This window comes from Phoenix dactylifera, chromosome 4 (assembly GCF_051530095.1).
Source record: "Phoenix dactylifera cultivar Ajwa chromosome 4, Ajwa_hap1_PhDact_Kaust_v1.1, whole genome shotgun sequence".
Lineage (NCBI taxonomy): Eukaryota > Viridiplantae > Streptophyta > Magnoliopsida > Arecales > Arecaceae > Phoenix > Phoenix dactylifera.
The window spans coordinates 3,769,132-3,786,154 of NC_143193.1; the positions used below are offsets into that span (position 1 = coordinate 3,769,132).

Here is a 17,023-nt window from a genome sequence, read left to right on the forward strand (position 1 = left end):
AATATATTGATATATTAAATATATTATTATTTATAAATATTATTAATCAATGTATTAATATATTTACATTTATTAATATAATATTTATTAATATGGTTAATATTAAATATATAATATAACTAATACAATATTAATATAATATAAGTAAGGGTACTTCCCTCACGAAATGATAGTTTCAACTTACCTTCTGAGTAATTCAGCATGGAAAAACAAATACCAAATTTCTGATGGTATTTGTTTTACATCCTTCTTTAGAAAAATAGACATGGAATCTATCATTTTTCTCACCTATTTTTGGTATCGAATATGGAAATCTTATATGAGATTTATGTTTTCATGATAAATTATCTCCAACTAAATATGCCTTGTAGCAATTTCCTTCTTCTTTCTCTCTTTCTCGTAGATAAAGTTGAGTGTTGCGGCGCTGCCATCGATGACCACAAAATATTCCCAACATAGACCAGACATCCTATTTTTTTGTCTTGTTATGATCTAGATCAGTTCTAAAGCCAACTCCCAAGGGATTATAAATAGAGGAAGTAGAGGAGGCCCAAGGAACAACCAATCTCCTTGCATTACATTTCAGTGATCTCTTGAAAGAAGTATACAATGACCAACCCGGGAAGCAATGCTCCAGCAAGCAAGAACCTCTTGCAAAGTGATGCCCTTCAGAGGGTTAGTTCTTTTCTCCTCTTCTTCTTTTTGGAGATGATTCTCTATTTATTTGGAGCTTTTCTTTTCTTCCAACTAACCATTCTCTCCTTTGCAGTACATACTGGAGACAAGTGTTTACCCACGAGAGCATAAGCAGCTTAAGGGATTGAGAGAGGTGACCATGAAACACAAGTGGCAAGTTCTAACTCTAATAAAACCCCATTGTCTGCTAGAATCTATGGAACGATTACCACTTATGGCAATTTCATGTCCTGCTTCAAATGTGGCAGCATATGATGCACACCATTATAGTGGTTAAATTATAAACCATTAAAGTGGCTAAATTACATTATTATAGAAGTATTTGGTAAATGGTTATTTTTGAATCTTTTTGTTAAAACATTAAAGAGTAGTTCAAGGTGACTATTGGAATTGATACTGAACTTAGATTGAGAGCGAGATCTTGTTTTATGTGGTTGAGAGAAGGGAAGGTTGGAGCTGTTCTTGGCGCCCCCCCCCCCCCTCTCTCTCTCTCTCTCTCTTATATATATATATATATATATATATATGCAAGTTTCTCTTGAGAGATGAAAAAGGAAAAAAAAAAGAAGACACCTGTGTTTAGCCCACAAAAACTGACACAGTCTTTACTACAAATTAAGTAAGTACAAACAAGAGCGAAAAAATTAAAATAAAAGAAAAAAATTAGGGGAGCAAAGCCAAGGCTCTAACCCATCCTAACCTAGTAGCAGTTCAAGTGCCTAATAGCACATTTATTCTGGGCCATTCCTAATTTAGCCCAATCCAACAATATTCTAACATTCTAATTGCTCATAGCCGGCTTTCTTGGAATCTCACTGAGATATTTGCACAGTGTCTCCACCTGCATGTTCCCACACTCAGACTGGAGATTACCTCCATCTCCACCGGTTTTCCCAAGGTACCTACTCTGCCTGCCATCGCAAGCCTTCCTTTCATCTCCCAAGTAGACTATTGAAGCCATGGTTTGCTGGCTGCCTCCGCGACCACCGTCTCCATCGGTGGAAGCACTGCTTACCGACCGAGCTTTGCGAAATCCTGGCTATCTATAGTACTTCACCTCCATCACCTAAATCATTGGTTGCAAGTCAATCACTCGTATATATGCACGGGTCCTCAAACATCTAAAAAGGCTAGCTAGAATTTATTATTTAGTTTTTTGGTCCTTTATAAATACCCAAGGCTTTTTTGGTTCCCAACGGATATCAAACTAAACAAATGTCCATACGGGCTTTGAAAGCGAGGATTACAGCGTAAGATTTAATTCTATATAGAATAATTAGTGGGTTGTAGATGGATTGGTAGGCGGCCAGGGAATCTTTTTATTAAAGGACTCTTCTCTTAGCCTCTTTGCTAGCTGCTGGAATTAGCATGTAAATGCTGCAAAGGTATGAGACTCTGTTGAAGGATCTTGGAACATTCAAGTTACCTTACCTCTTTTGGACCAATTGGAGAATTTGATTGATTCCTTGATGGAGAATGTCCAACGTCCTTCTTGACAAAGATACTCCTAAATGCTGCTCAATGATTCTATGGTTCTCTTTAAGATCTTCTTATAGATTTCTAGAAAGAAAGGATGCATAATCAACATGATCTTGTCTACTCTCTAAAACAATGCCATGCTTGAAAAGCTCAAAGTGGTTGTGTGGCGAGGGAGAAGGAATATAATATATGGATGAAAGGTTGGTAAATAGGAAGGTGGTGTTATTAAGTAGAGCGAAACTGAAACCATTAAATAATTGTTATTGTACTGTAATATTGCTAAAACCATTTAGGAACCATTTTTAAGAGTCTTCAGGATTCATGGTGGGGCTACCCCACTGGGAGAATGATTGGAGAAAAAAAAGGATATCATAGAATAAAACACAAAGATCTTCATAAAGAAGACTAGGTGGATTAGGTGAAATATCTAGTCGATCCAAACGATGATCATTTCATGGAAGTATTGGTTCCAACAAAGTGGAGAGAATATTATATGCACAAGAGAGAGGTAAGAACCCAACATTTAAGAGATGTGGGTAATCTCCCTTGGGAGACACCAAGGTTTCTATGGCAATTTTTTGTTTTTGCATATGATTTCAATGAATTTTGATAGGTTTCTCTCCCTTCTCTTCCAAAAAAAGGGTCAAAATATTTTTCTTTTGTTAGATCATAAAGATTTGATGTTGCCATCAAATCCTTACAATAGGCTAAGAATACCATGTTAATTCGAGATCAACTACCGATCAAACATTATTACATCTAAGTAGGACCCTCAATCTTGAATATTGGATCTTTTGTTTATTGGTGATAAGTTATGCCCTTTAAAGTAATAAGGCTACCCAAAAATATATGGAACAACGCGATCTTTAATTAATTAACCATTATTGATGCTTAAAGTTTAATGAGATGATTATAATTAGTTATTAGAGATGTTTTTTAAATGTTCTATTGTAGCAGGGGTTTAATGGGCATGCCTGCGGAGGAAGGCCAGCTTCTCTCCATACTTGTAAAGCTTATGAATGCAAAGAAGACAATAGAGATTGGAGTGTACACAGGTTATTCACTCCTTGCAACAGCATTGGCACTACCAAAAGGGGGACAGGTGCTTCAACCTCTTTATGCTTTCCCTAACATCTTATTTCTTTTCAACATTATACTAACACTTGTGATATATTAAGTTTATTTTGCATATGAATGGTGGTGTTTTAAAATTTGTTTATAAAGTTTATGCCTTTGATAAATTTGCATATGATATTAACCCAAGTCATGATTATGAATGAAAATTAAGGTTTAATCTTAGTATAGTTGTCAATTTATTTTGAAACGTTGAGCTATAAAAATATGTCATAACCCCTTGTCCTTCTTATTCATACTCTTGTTGTAGATAACAGCAATCGACATTGAAAAGTCATACTTTGAGATAGGGTTACCATTTATTCAAAGAGCGGGAGTTGAAAACAAGATTAATTTCATTGAATCAGCAGCAATCCCTGTTCTTGATAAAATGATTCAAGAGGTAAGCTTTCACCATATGCCAACAATAATTAAGTATATTATCTTTCTTGGTTCACATTAATTCTTTTTTGTCGTCTCTGCATTGTTATTAACAATTTAGGCAAGATTATATATGCTTTACCTATTCAAAAATAAGCTAAATATAGGTTAACCCACATAGATGTTAATTGTAAAGTTTTGTTGCAAAAATTAGAGGACGAAAATTAAAATTGATGTAGGCATAAATGTTATAATATTTGAAATGAAGTAAATTTGAGGATATGAACTCATTAAGATACATATTAACGCACTTACCAAATCTATCGAATCACTTTTGCAGTGTACTCATATGGAGACAACTATGAAATAATTTCTAGGTTCCCTTTTGTTTCCAAGATATGCAAGTTCATGTGAAGGGAACCTCCCTATATAATGAAGAATTCTTTGAATAGTTAGAAATATTAGTTAAAAACTCCATATTTATCAGTTATCAGAGTGTATAACTATTTTATACTCCAATTATGTACCTCTTATTTATCTAAAGGACCTTGGTTAGGAATTCACTTGATGTTTAATGATGATTTAAAGAATATTTTCTATTTCATTAGAGCATGGCTTACTAGAGTGTATTGTCAAGTTACTCTAAAACCATCTATATTACTTTAGCATCACTAAGTAAAACAACATATTTTCATATTTTTCAAAACCTTCTTTGGTGGATGCTTCTGTCTTTGAAGCTTTCAAAGTAATAACCTAATACAGGTGTCAATGCACAAAAGGAAAACCATATTTTAATGCCAAAACTAGATTGACATCATATGGCTAAACTATTGTTAACCAAGAGAATTTATGATGGAGTCTTTTATATAAGCACCTTAGGGCCATTTTATTGCGATTGCATAACTTTTTGGATAATTGCAGACAAAGGAAGATGAACTCTTTGATTTTGCATTAGTGGATGCTGACAAGTTAAATTATGGGGAATACCACGAACGTTTGCTAAAACTTGTCAAAGTTGGAGGAGTTATTGCATATGATAATACACTTTGGTGTGGTAGTGTGGCTGTTCCAGTGGATCCATCCAATCCTGAGGAGTTCATTGAAGTTAGAAACCATCAAGTGAAGTTTAATGATTTTCTGGCTGCTGATTCTCGCATTGATATATCACAAGTTTGTATTGGTGATGGACTTACCATCTGTAGGCGCATTGTCTGATTGCGCAGACTTGATCACATCTCTTTATGCATACTTTATATATGGAAATAAGATATGGAACTATTTAGATATTGTTCCCCTTGAGAATCTTCAGTGTTTACTTGGATTTAATAAATTTTCCACCAATTAAAAAGTGCCTCTTTCTTGATATGTTGGGACGAAGCATTTCATTTTGTCTACACTAGTCTTTAAGTAGAAAATGCTGCTATTTTTATTTCTAAATACGAATGTACAAATCAAGGGTAATGTGCATAATACATATATAAGAACATATGTTGATGCTTTAAACAATAAAAGGAAAAATGTTTGCATCTTAATATCCTTAGGAGAGGGTTATTTATGCTAAGTATATATGAATACAAAATGATTGCATACAGGTTTTGTTTGATTACTTGCAGGTTTCTATGAACTGATTCATGCATATAGATAGATATAGTTGTGCTTTTCGTGGAAAAGTAGGCCTTGAACTTCTTAGCAAAGTTAGGAGTCCAGAATTTACTAGATCTAAAAATTACTTTTTAACTCTGTTCGATAACTATTACATGCTAAATTTGAATGATGAGACTAATACTCATAACACATGTCGCTTATTTGCACTCTAAGTTCATAAAGAGTTAAGTTAACATTTGAAGCATTACATAATTCTGTTTTTAAGAATAATGTAATTAGGCCCCATAGCTAAAGGTTGTATAATTCAAATATCATTTCATAAAAAGTTGCACCTTAAATTACTCAAGGCTCATGTTGACATCAAGCGCTGGGTGTTCTTCAGAAAATACAAAGAGAATTTCTCTCTTTTTGAATCCGGATTTTGTTTCCGTAAAGGCAGGGTGCACCATTGGTATGTAGATGATCTTCATGAAGCAAAGAGACAAAACCTTTTTTTTTTTGGTGAGGGTGAGAGACTAAATAATTTGTAAAATAATGTAACAACCATCTTGCTGCCCTTGAGGATAGTACAATTAACTCATTGAACTATGTACACAACCTTTGGTAATATTAAGCCTGCCAGCACCTAAAACTCACCATGGGAAGATGTGAATATGATTCAATTGGCTGCAAGATAAGAAGCATACATGGATGCAAATGGCCATAGTAAGCTGCCATTCTCCATCTTCCTATGCCTCAATGCCTCGCACTTTAGTAACAGTCATGGAGTAAAAACAAACATTATTAGATGCTTAAAATATTAATAGATGATATCCTTAAAACTACATTCAAGGACTCTTCCTCAACCCCCGTCCCCTAAGACTTTGCAACCAAAAAAAAGGGTTTGCATCCCCTTAAACATTTCTAAGATCTAAGACCTAGCTGCTAGATCTTATGCATTATTTTAATTTATGCTTTGCACTTAATTTCTTGCATAACCATTCCTGAGTATAAGCCTATTTCTAAGATCAACATTTGTACTATTACATTCTATTGTTCCATTTGACAGATCACCTAAATTAAGCTTATGGAACTTAGAGTATATTAGGAGAAATGATAAATGGCCAAAAATACTAGGAGCCCATGCCACTTAGAATATGAAGTCCTAACCTCTCATCAAAGAGGTGAGAGGTAGGTAATACCATAGACAATATATTGATGATCATGAAGAGTTTGACATCCCCAATGAATTTTAAAGGATGTTATTCTCAAGGATGGTAAAGTTTTGCATATGGTTTTCTTGAACTCGAACATCGCAAGACCTCAATCTCAGAGATCAAGCAGCTCTCACTCCAAAATTGAAGTCCACATTAGGCTATGCCTTCTCAAGGCATATATGCAACTTCTGCTATCATGATAATTAGTATATGCTCCGGTTAGGATTTAAGATTAACCCTGTGGGAACAAGAAGAGTCTTGGGCTTCAAGAATCTAACTCACAAGAGGAAGGATAATTTGATAATTTAAACTCTTAATTTTCAAGAAAATCAAAGATGTTGCCGTGCGATGAGGTATACGTGCATGGAAAACTTAGGCTATGGCAATACCATTCTTAGGCTGGGCCACATACCATTCCTCATCAACATCATGGACTTCCACCTTTCAGAGCCCAAATGAGAAAAGATGGCAAGAGATCTTTGAAAAAGGAAAAAAAAGTTGTCTCATATGCTAAAGGGAAGAAGTTCCTTTATGGCACGCCAGCTACTGAGGCCACACATTTTTTAGTACCATCGCTGGCCACATACCATTACTCATCAACATCATGGACTTCCACCTTTCAGAGCCCAAATGAGAAAAGATGACAAGAGATCTTTGAAAGAAGGAAAAACAAGTTGTCTCATAAGCTAATCAGTTTGACACCTTTCCACCTATTGCAGCCCAACCTAAAATCAGTTTGGTTGCACCACCTGTAATCCTTTCCCATTTTCTTGGGCACCAAACCCAATGCTCAAGGTGTCAACAATTCGACCACATAGCATCCCAATGTTCCATTAGAACCTACCTGATTACTGAACCAGAAGTTAGGAGCCAAGAGGTCGAATATGTCGAAGAAGTCTATGAACCAAATATAGAAGACTATGAAGAAGACTTTAAAGACGAACCTATAGAATTAGACTTTGTCCAAAATGATTCCCAAAGGGAGACTATTGATCTAAGTACAACCAAGCTACTTCACATCACTACTATCGAAGAGGTAGTGACAGATATTGAGAGCCAGCCACCTGAATGGGCGCTTGTAGCTAAAGATACCCATGTGACATCCAATCTTGAACATTCCCCTATAGTAGTTTCCCTTTTAGAAGAGTTTCATGATGTAGTCCCTGATGATCTTTTGGATGCACTTTCTCCAATGCGTGATATCCAACGTGCAATTGATCTAGTTTCCGGAGCATCTCTGCCCAACCCTCCACATCATAGGCTCAGACCGAATGCATATGCTAGGACCTGAAATTTAATGTTACCGACAGTTGAGTTTGCATGTAATAGTTCGGTTAACAAGTCCATAGGTATGAGTCCATTCGAAGTGGTGCATGATTACAAACCTAGGCAACCCATAGACCTATTTTTCATATCTCATCAGTATAGATTCTTTGAGTCTGCACAACCAATGGCATCATATCCACATTCATTGTATCAAGAAATCAGCAATTGTAGTCACTTTAATAACTTAAAATATAAATCCCTTGCTGATTTATACAGATGTTATAAAGAGTTAAGTGAAAAAGATTACGTCATGATAAGAATTAGGCTTGAACGATTTTCTTCAGATACGTTTAAGAAATTGCAAACTTGTAGTACAGAACCGTTCAAAATCTTAAAAAAAATCAGTTCGAATGCATATATTGTGGATCTTCCTGATGACTATAAGATTAGTGCGACATTTAATATTGAAGATTTAGTCCCATACAAAAAGATAATATTCATGCCTTCTGAGCTCTTTATCGATATACCTGCCCATATTGGACACCCTGACCTATTACCTGCTGTTGAGCCACCACCTTCCAAATTTCATGCACGTAGAGAACAAATAGAACATATATTGGATGAGCAGGTTATTTCAATCAGGAATGGTGGTTACCAATGTTGCCTTATTTGGTGGAAAGGTCGACCAAAGTCTGATGTGATGTGGATTTTCAGAGCACAGTTGCAGCGCCTTGACCCCCGATCTTCTGGAGCAGTACGACAGCCAGCCAGACCTGTACTCGACGGGGTCGAGTTTTTCTCACCCGGAAGGAGTTGATGGGGACATCAGAGCCCTTCATCCAGATGATCCTGAGCCTCCAGATTGAGTCAGACTCGTTTATTTGCATATTTATTTTATTTTTATTTCTGGGCTTGTTTGCATTTTGGGGCTTATTTGTGTTATTCGTGGGGTTATTAGGAGTTATTTTTGTGTAAGGGGGTTTTATGTTAATTGTGTTAATTTGGCCCTATATATAGGGGACTATTTTCATGATTAAGATTTTAATGAATGATTAAGAACTTTCTTTTCCCCACATCTTATTCTTCTTCCTCCTCCTCCTCCCCTTCTCTTCTTTCTGCGTCCCTATAACCTCTTCTTCCTTCTCCCTCTTTTGTTCTTCCTTCTTCTCCTCTTTCCTCGCAATTGTGCTGCATCGCTTTTTCTGTGTGTTCCATGTGCATTGAAGGTGCTAAGTTCAAATAGAATAATAAGAGGAATAATATGGTATTGCATATTCCTAGATTGGCCAAGACGTATGCTTTCGTCATTACTAATCCTAGGAGTTAATAACGCATATCTTATAGCTTAGTAGGAATATTGTAAGGAGACAAGTGCATGTAATAGTAGGGATGAAAGGCAATAACGAAGTCTAATCATTTTCAACCTATTTTTCATGCAATCTAAATTAAGGAAATAATCAAACTCTATTCTTCCCTTGCTGTTCGTCCTACCACTCCCGCTCCCTCCCTTCATATCCACCTCATCTCTCTTATTCAATGCTTTCTTTCTTTGGGCTACGATTAGCTGAACTTGTAGTTTATTTATGGGATGCCCTACTTCCATATATATGGCTTGCTCTCTCTCTCTCTCTCTTCTCTTTTTTTATACTCTTACTTCAAATTATAATATAAAGTAAATTACAAAACCCTTTTTGAGGTGTACATTTATTACACTTATTTTCAATAGTTTTAAAACCTACACTTATACATAGTTAAATAAATGGTGTTAGTGAAACTGTTTACCTCATGCGAAAAGCTAAAATTATTCTTGAGTAGGGAGGAGGATACACATATTCTTTTTATATCCCTAGATGGTTGTTATGTCACTTAATATTATTTTGGTCATTTTGAAATTTTTCTGATGTGACATTTGGGTGTTATTTAACATTAGCAGTTGGACTAATATTTTGTTAAGTTATAGATTAAAGTGCTAGACAAAAATAAATCTTAGGATGGTAAGAGTAGGTTTTTCAAACTATTGGGTATAAGTATAATTTATCCTTAATCTCAGGAGAATTTCTGTAATTTACTCTATAATATATATGTACTTACATTTACTATTTCTTTCGTCGAGATGTTGCATCGGGTGCTGCTATTCTCTCACTCGACTAATATTTCACTATCTACTAATCTATCAGGTTGTCCTAGTTTATCACGTTTGGCTATCAACATAGTGCAACTCTATGGCCGTTTGAATTGATTGTTTTATCAAATTTTTTTTTCCTGAAGTTATTTAATTTACCCTTCACTAATTTGATCGCTGAGATTTGATTTCTATCAATAAAATCAAGGGAAATTACATGGTGGATCTTATTTAGTCTTGATTAGATTTGTTTGAAAATTTGGCACTAAAATTTGGTGTTAAACACCAACCTAACCTTCCTTTTTTCTAAGTCCCATAACAAACATTTCTATAAATGGCTTTATTGTTTAGCATAAAAGAAAGTAGGTTAAATATGTTAATCATGGCCAACTTGCGCTCTCTGTAAATTGCGTCCAAATATATAGCATATGTAGATATTTAGGAGGGTGATTAACAATTAACTCATTGAACTAAGTACACCAATTTTGGTAATATTAAGCCTGCCAGCACCTAAAACTCACCATGGGGAGATGTGAATATGATTCAATTGGCTTCAAGATAAGAAGTATACATGGATGCAAATGGCCATAGTAAGCTGCCATTCTCCATCTTCCTATGCCTCAATGCCTCGCACTTTAGTAACAGTCTTGGAGTAAAAACAAACATTATTAGATGCTTAAAATATTAATAGATGATATCCTTAAAACTACATTCAAGGACTCTTCCTCAACCCCTGTCCACTAAGACTTTGCAACAAAAAAAAAGGGTTTGCATCCCCTTAAACATTTCTAAGATCTAAGACCTAGCTACTAGATCTTATGCATTATTTTAATTTATGCTTTGCACTTAATTTCTTGCATAACCATTCCTGAGTATAAGCCTATTTCTAAGATCAACATTACTACTATTACATTCCATTGTTCCATTCGACAGATCACCTAAATTAAGCTTATGGAACTAAGAGTATATTAAGAGAAATGATAAATCGCCAAAAATACTAGGAGCCCATGCCACTTTAGAATATGAAGTCCTAACCTCTCATCAAAGAGGTGAGAGGTAGGTAATACCAATAGACAAAATATGGATGATCATGAAGAGCTTGATATCCCCAATGAATTTTAAAGGATGTTATTCTCAAGGATGGTAGAGTTTTGCATATGCTTTTCTTGAACTTGAACATCTTAGGACCTCAATCTCAGAGATCAAGCAGCCCTCACTCCAAAATTGAAATCCACATTACAATAATTAGTATATGCTCCGGTAAGGATTTAGGATTAACCTTGTGGGAACAAGAAGAATTTTGGGCTTCGAGAATCTAACTCGCAAGAGGAAGGATAATTTGATAATTTAAACTCTTAATTTTCAAGAAAATCAAAGATGTTGCCATGCGACGAGGTATACGTGCATGGAAAATTTAGGCTATGGCATTACCATTCTTCTTCTCAAGACTCCATTCTCAATTTCTTAGTTAATTTGTCATGGATTGGTGACTCTTTCTAGAAGTGCAAGGCTATTATTTTTAAAAGGTAAAATTGATAATTGATGCTTTGATAGACCGGGCTATGCCTTTAACCTTTGTCGGCTAGGATTTTAAAGGGATTAAAAATTATAATCGAGTCCACCAAAGAAGTGTTGGCGGAGGCCGGTGTGGGCCAAGTCAGTAAGGCTTGCCCACGGCGGAGGCCGATATGGGCCAAGTCGCAATCGAACGCCGGAAGGGCACTTGGGATGGTTGGTTTAAAGACTATGGTTAAGCCTTCACTATTACCTGCAGGTTTTAGTGAGATAGTAGCGCATACGGTCCTAACAGTGGTATCAGAGCCGACGACACGGGTTCGATTCTCAGGATAAGCGATTAAAAAAAAAAAACACCCTTGCTTGGGAGGGGGGATTGTTGACGGAGGCCAGTATTGGCCAAGTCAGCAGGGCTCGCTTGCTGGGGGGAATTGTAGGGGTGACAAAATATGACCCGACCTGCCAATCCGACCCATGTTCGACCCATCATAAACAGGTTCGGGTTTGCCTAAACAGATTCGGGTCGTAAATAGGTTGACCTGTTTAACTTGTTTATTAATTGGGTCGGATACAGATTTTAGTTATTGGACTCGTTTAACCCGTTTAACCCGTTTAATCTATAAATATTAAATAATTTTTTAATATGTGTCCCTTACAAATCAGTGAATCACGGCCACCGTGTTTTCGGAAAACAGTTTTCCCCTTCGGCCTTTCGATTTCCTAATCCGTTTTCGGTATCCGGAATCCATCGCTCTCGTTGTCACCGCTCGAAGCCTCAAATCCAGTCTCTGTTCATCATCACCTACAAATCCGGTAGGCCGATTGACACTCTCATCGTCGTTGCTCGAATCTCTCTAGAGTTCTTCTCTTCCTCGTCAGCGAGATAGGATTTGGAGAATCCGGAAAGTATAGCGTTTTTTCGGCATGAGGTTGGATGGATGAAGGATGCCGGAGCTCCGTAGTAGAGTGCGGAAGGGGCGAGCGCAAGCGAACCCAATAGTCCAGGCCGAGAGGCCGACCGCTGCCAGGAGGAGGAGGGCTCAGTGATGGCGGCTCGGTGCAGCGCTGCAACGGCGGCACAGCGGCGGTCGTGGCAGATCTCGAGGCGGTGGTTCGATCGGTAAAGCTCCGACGGCGACGCAGCAAGGCGGAGGCCGCGGGCGGTGCGGGGTGGCAGCTCGGGCATAGCCGTGGCGAGGGAGGCTGATCGGGGAAGATGAGAAGGAAATTTTTTTTTCTCCTTTACGGCTTTAACCTTCTGCCTCTCTTTCTCTCAGTCTCTCTCTCTCTCTCTCTCTTCTCTCTCTCTCTCTAGATCCACCAACGACCGACTCCTTGGAATCCTCGATCATCGGCGGAAGAGAGAGGAGTCGGTCGTTGGCGGGTTGGCGGAAGGAAGGGAAGGCGGAGCCGCGGAAGTGGGTTGCGGTAGCATGAAGAAACTAGGGCTGGCTGCCCCAAATTTTTTTTTATTAAACGGGTTAAACGGGTCGGGTCGGGTTATTCGTTTAATAAACATGTCGGGTTCAGATTGTAATTTCTTAACATGTTTAATAAACAGGTCAGGTTCAGGTTTACAATTTTCTGACTCGACCTACATCTGATCTGACCCGTTTATGTCTGATCCAACCCGATTGCCACCTATAGGGAATTGTTGGTGGAGGCCGGTGTGGGCCAAGCTAGCTGGGCTCGCTTGCTAGGGGGATAGTTGGCGGAGGCCGGTGTGGGCCAAGTCAGAAAGGCTCGTCCACGGCGGAGGCCGGTATGGGTCAAGTCGCAATTAAATGCCGGAGGGCGCTTGGGATAGTCGGTTTAAAAACCATAGTTAAGCCTTCACTATTACCTACAGGTTTTAGTAAGATGGTAGCGCCTACGGTCCTAACAAAAAGCATCTTTCAATCCTCCTTTTCAAAAATGGCGGTGATCTTGGTCGTTCCAATGTTGCCTGCTTACAACATTTTCTTCCACCAATATTACTCCAGCCAATCTTGTATGAGTCCTTAGAGACCAAAAAGAGGCATCTTTTTGACAACAACCTCCATTCGTTGAAATATGAAAAAAAATTATTAGTTTTTCAATGCCCACTGGAAGAGAGACCCTTAGAAGCTGCCACGAACGTAAAGCATTAATCGGAACTCTCTTTTCTTCCCGGACGTTGCCTTTCATTTGAAGTATTGTAAAATCATGCACTAAAAGCGTAGAAAAGATAACAAGAGATCTTTGAAAGAAGTGAAAAAAAAATTCTCATATGCCAACGAACCAAACCCCGCTTTCTAATTCTCTGTTCCTTTATGGCACGCCAGCTACTGAGGCCACACTTTTTTTTCTCTTGGTAGGACCATCGTTGGGCCACGTACCATTACTGATCAACATCATGGACTTCCACCTTTCAGAGCCCAAATGAGATATGCCCACAAATTATGAATTTCTTTCTTGGAGATTGCTGTCATGTTTCTTTATAATTTTTTTTATCAAAAATAGAGGAATCCTGGCTGTTGATTTTTAGTGGATATCCAAAAAAAATTTCTTCAACCAGTTCCTTTTTATTATTGGGAGAAGAAGGTAAAAGACCGACCGACATTGTAGAAGAGTAATAGCACTATGCAACTCAGCCATCGCCGACAACGTCGGAAAATAGTAGCCCTTTCGTGGTCTACCATTGATAGATGAAGTGGATCCATCAAGAAGATGAAGTGCTGGGATATAGCAAATTAAATCACCCTGACCTTTAACAGATGCAAAATCATAGTAATTATTAGCCTTAGGTTTTTTTTTTCCAAATTACACGTACGTAGACTTCACATCTACTATACTAGTTGTCATGAAAGAATTCAGGACCGTTCATTCTAGATGGATAGTAAGTAGAAATTTGAAAATTTATGCTGCAAAAATTATAGGGTTCGTTTGGTTAGGTTTGTTAAATTTTAGGATTATCTGGTGATTCATAAAAATTATTTATCTAAAAAAATAATTACAAGAAAAAAATAAATATTATCACATTTAGTTGGTAAAAAAATTATTTTGAAAAATGGCATCAGAAAAAGATTGCTATATCTGGTTGGAGGTAATCTTAAATAGGATTCGTTTGGTTAGATTTGTCAAATTATAGGATAATTTGATAATCTGTGAAAATTATTTATCTAGAAAAATGATTATGGGAAAAAAATAAATGTTACCACATTTGGTTGGATCAAAAAATATTTTAGAAAATGGCATCAAAAAAAGATTGCTATATTTGATTGGATGTAATCTTATATGATGATATTGCCAAATTTCTAACAATATTCTTGAATAAACGATTCAAGTAATAATATCTTTTTAATCAAATTCTTGGCCATTTATAGCCCACTCAAATAAATTCTATCAATATTGTCTATTAAAATATATTAAAATATATTTGCATAAGTTGATAAATATTTTAAAATTAACTAAACATATATTAAAAATATATTTCTTATTATAAATAAATTTTAGTATGTTTTGGTATATAAATAAATATAATTAATTATTAATAAATCTTATGCTAGATTTATTGATAATTAATAAATATTTCTAAATAAATAATCAATTTTTATTAATTAATATATTGATATATTAAATATGTTATTATTTATAAATATTATTAATCAATGTATTAATATATTTACATATATTAATATAATATTTATTAATATGGTTAATATTAAATATATAATATAACTAATACAATATTAATATAATATAAGTAAGGGTACTTCCCTCACGAAATGATAATTTCAACTTACCTTCTGAGTAATTCAGCATGGAAAAACAAATACCAAATTTCTGATGGTATTTGTTTTACATTCTTCTTTAGAAAAATAGACATGGAATCTATCATTTTTCTCACCTATTTTTGGTATCGAATATGGAAATCTTATATGAGATTTATGTTTTCATGATAGATTATCTCCAACTAAATAGGCCTTGTGCAATTTCCTTCTTCTTTCTCTCTTTTTCGTAGATAAAGGCGAGTGTGGCGGCGCTGCCATCGATGACCACAAAAAATTCCCAACATAGACCAGACGTCCTATATTTATGTCTTGTTATGATGTAGATAATTTCCAAACGCAACTCCCAAGGGATTATAAATAGAGGAAGTAGAGGAGGCCCAAGGAACAACCAATCTCCTTGCATTACATTTCAGTGATCTCTTGAAAGAAGTATACAATGACCAACCCGGGAAGCAATGCTCCAGCAAGCAAGAACCTCATGCAAAGTGATGCCCTTCAGAGGGTCAGTTCTTTTCTCCTCCTCTTCTTCTTCTTGGAGATGATTCTCTATTTATTTGGAGCTTTTCTTTTCTTCCAACTAACCATTCTCTCCTTTGCAGTACATACTGGAGACAAGTGTTTACCCACGAGAGCATGAGCAGCTTAAGGGAATGAGAGAGGTGACCATCAAACACAAGTGGCAAGTTCTAACTCTAATGAAACCCCATTGTCTGCTATGCACACCATTATAGTGGTTCAGTTATCAACATTAAAGTGGCGAAATTACATTATTATAGAAGTATTTGGTAAATGGTTATTTTTGAATCTTTTTGTTAAAACATTAAGGACTAGTTCAAGGTGACTATTGGAATTGATACTTGTTGGGGGAAAAATGGATTGCCTCGAAACACGTGAACGCATCGCCAGCACGTGACTGGAGGCGCCCGACCTGGAGGTGCCCGACCTGAAGGCGCCCGACCTGAAGGCACTCGACCTAGAGGTGCCCGACCTGGAGGTGCCCGACCTGGAGGTGCCTGACCCCGAGGCGCCCGACCTCGAGGTGCCCGACCTCTAGGCGCTCGACCTGGAGGTGCCCGACCTTAAGGTGCTTGACCCTGAGGCACTCGACCTCAAGGCACCCGACCTCGAGGTGCCCGACCCCGAGGCGCCCGACCTCGACATCCCTGATTTCAAAATGCCGAGTCGACCTCAGAAGGCCGACCTTGCCGTTCACACGCTACGGCCACGCCCTACGACAACCTCACCGCACCATGCTCCACTCGCCAGCCATTCCACGACATATCAATCAGGGACCATTCCCTAAGCGACTGTCAGCAATTAATGCGCATGGCCTCCGCAGATCTTCAGCTTACTCAACAATTAATGTGCACGGCCTCCACAGATCTCCGGCCTACTCAAAATCTTAAGCCCTCCATGACAGCCAGTTGACTCACTCGACTACGCCCAGTCACCTACTGCAACTCATTGGCTCCAGTCTAGCCCTCCACGGCAGCGCATTAATTCACACGATCGGGCTCAATCATGACGGTAACTCATTTAATTTGCTCCGTCACATCACAGGTAACTCTGTACCCCTTATAAAAGGAATACCTCTCCCTCTTAAAGGGGGATCTGAACTTTGAGAACTTGAAGAAATATAATCTCTCTCCCTCTCCACAATAGCCCCCTCTGACTTAAGCATCGGAGGGCCAGCGCCGGAAGTCCCAGCCACTGGCTTCTTGCAGGTGCCCCGAAGGATGCAGCCTGCCGGCGTACCGCTACCCGCCACTCTTGCCGGAGCTCCTCCTTCTCAGCCAGTGGTCGCCCCCGGGTTCAATTTCCAGCAACAGTTGGCGCTAGAGGAAGGGCCCGAGTCGCGGCCATGAAGCTAAGGAGCAAAGGAGCTTCCAACGCCTCCC

At 37.7% G+C, this 17,023-nt stretch overlaps 1 protein-coding gene across 1 annotated transcript; it reads left to right on the forward strand.

Moving 5' to 3' along the window:
- The first annotated feature begins 433 nt into the window (after window positions 1-433).
- LOC148703651 (norbelladine 4'-O-methyltransferase 2-like) lies at window positions 434-5,180 on the forward strand. Its single transcript, XM_088720746.1, has 6 exons — window positions 434-675; window positions 770-968; window positions 1,013-1,073; window positions 3,130-3,277; window positions 3,560-3,691; window positions 4,591-5,180. The coding sequence occupies exons 1-6, from the start codon at window positions 610-612 to the stop codon at window positions 4,882-4,884; spliced, it is 900 nt and encodes a 299-aa protein (XP_088576872.1). The 5' UTR covers window positions 434-609; the 3' UTR covers window positions 4,885-5,180.
- The last annotated feature ends 11,843 nt before the right edge of the window (window positions 5,181-17,023 follow it).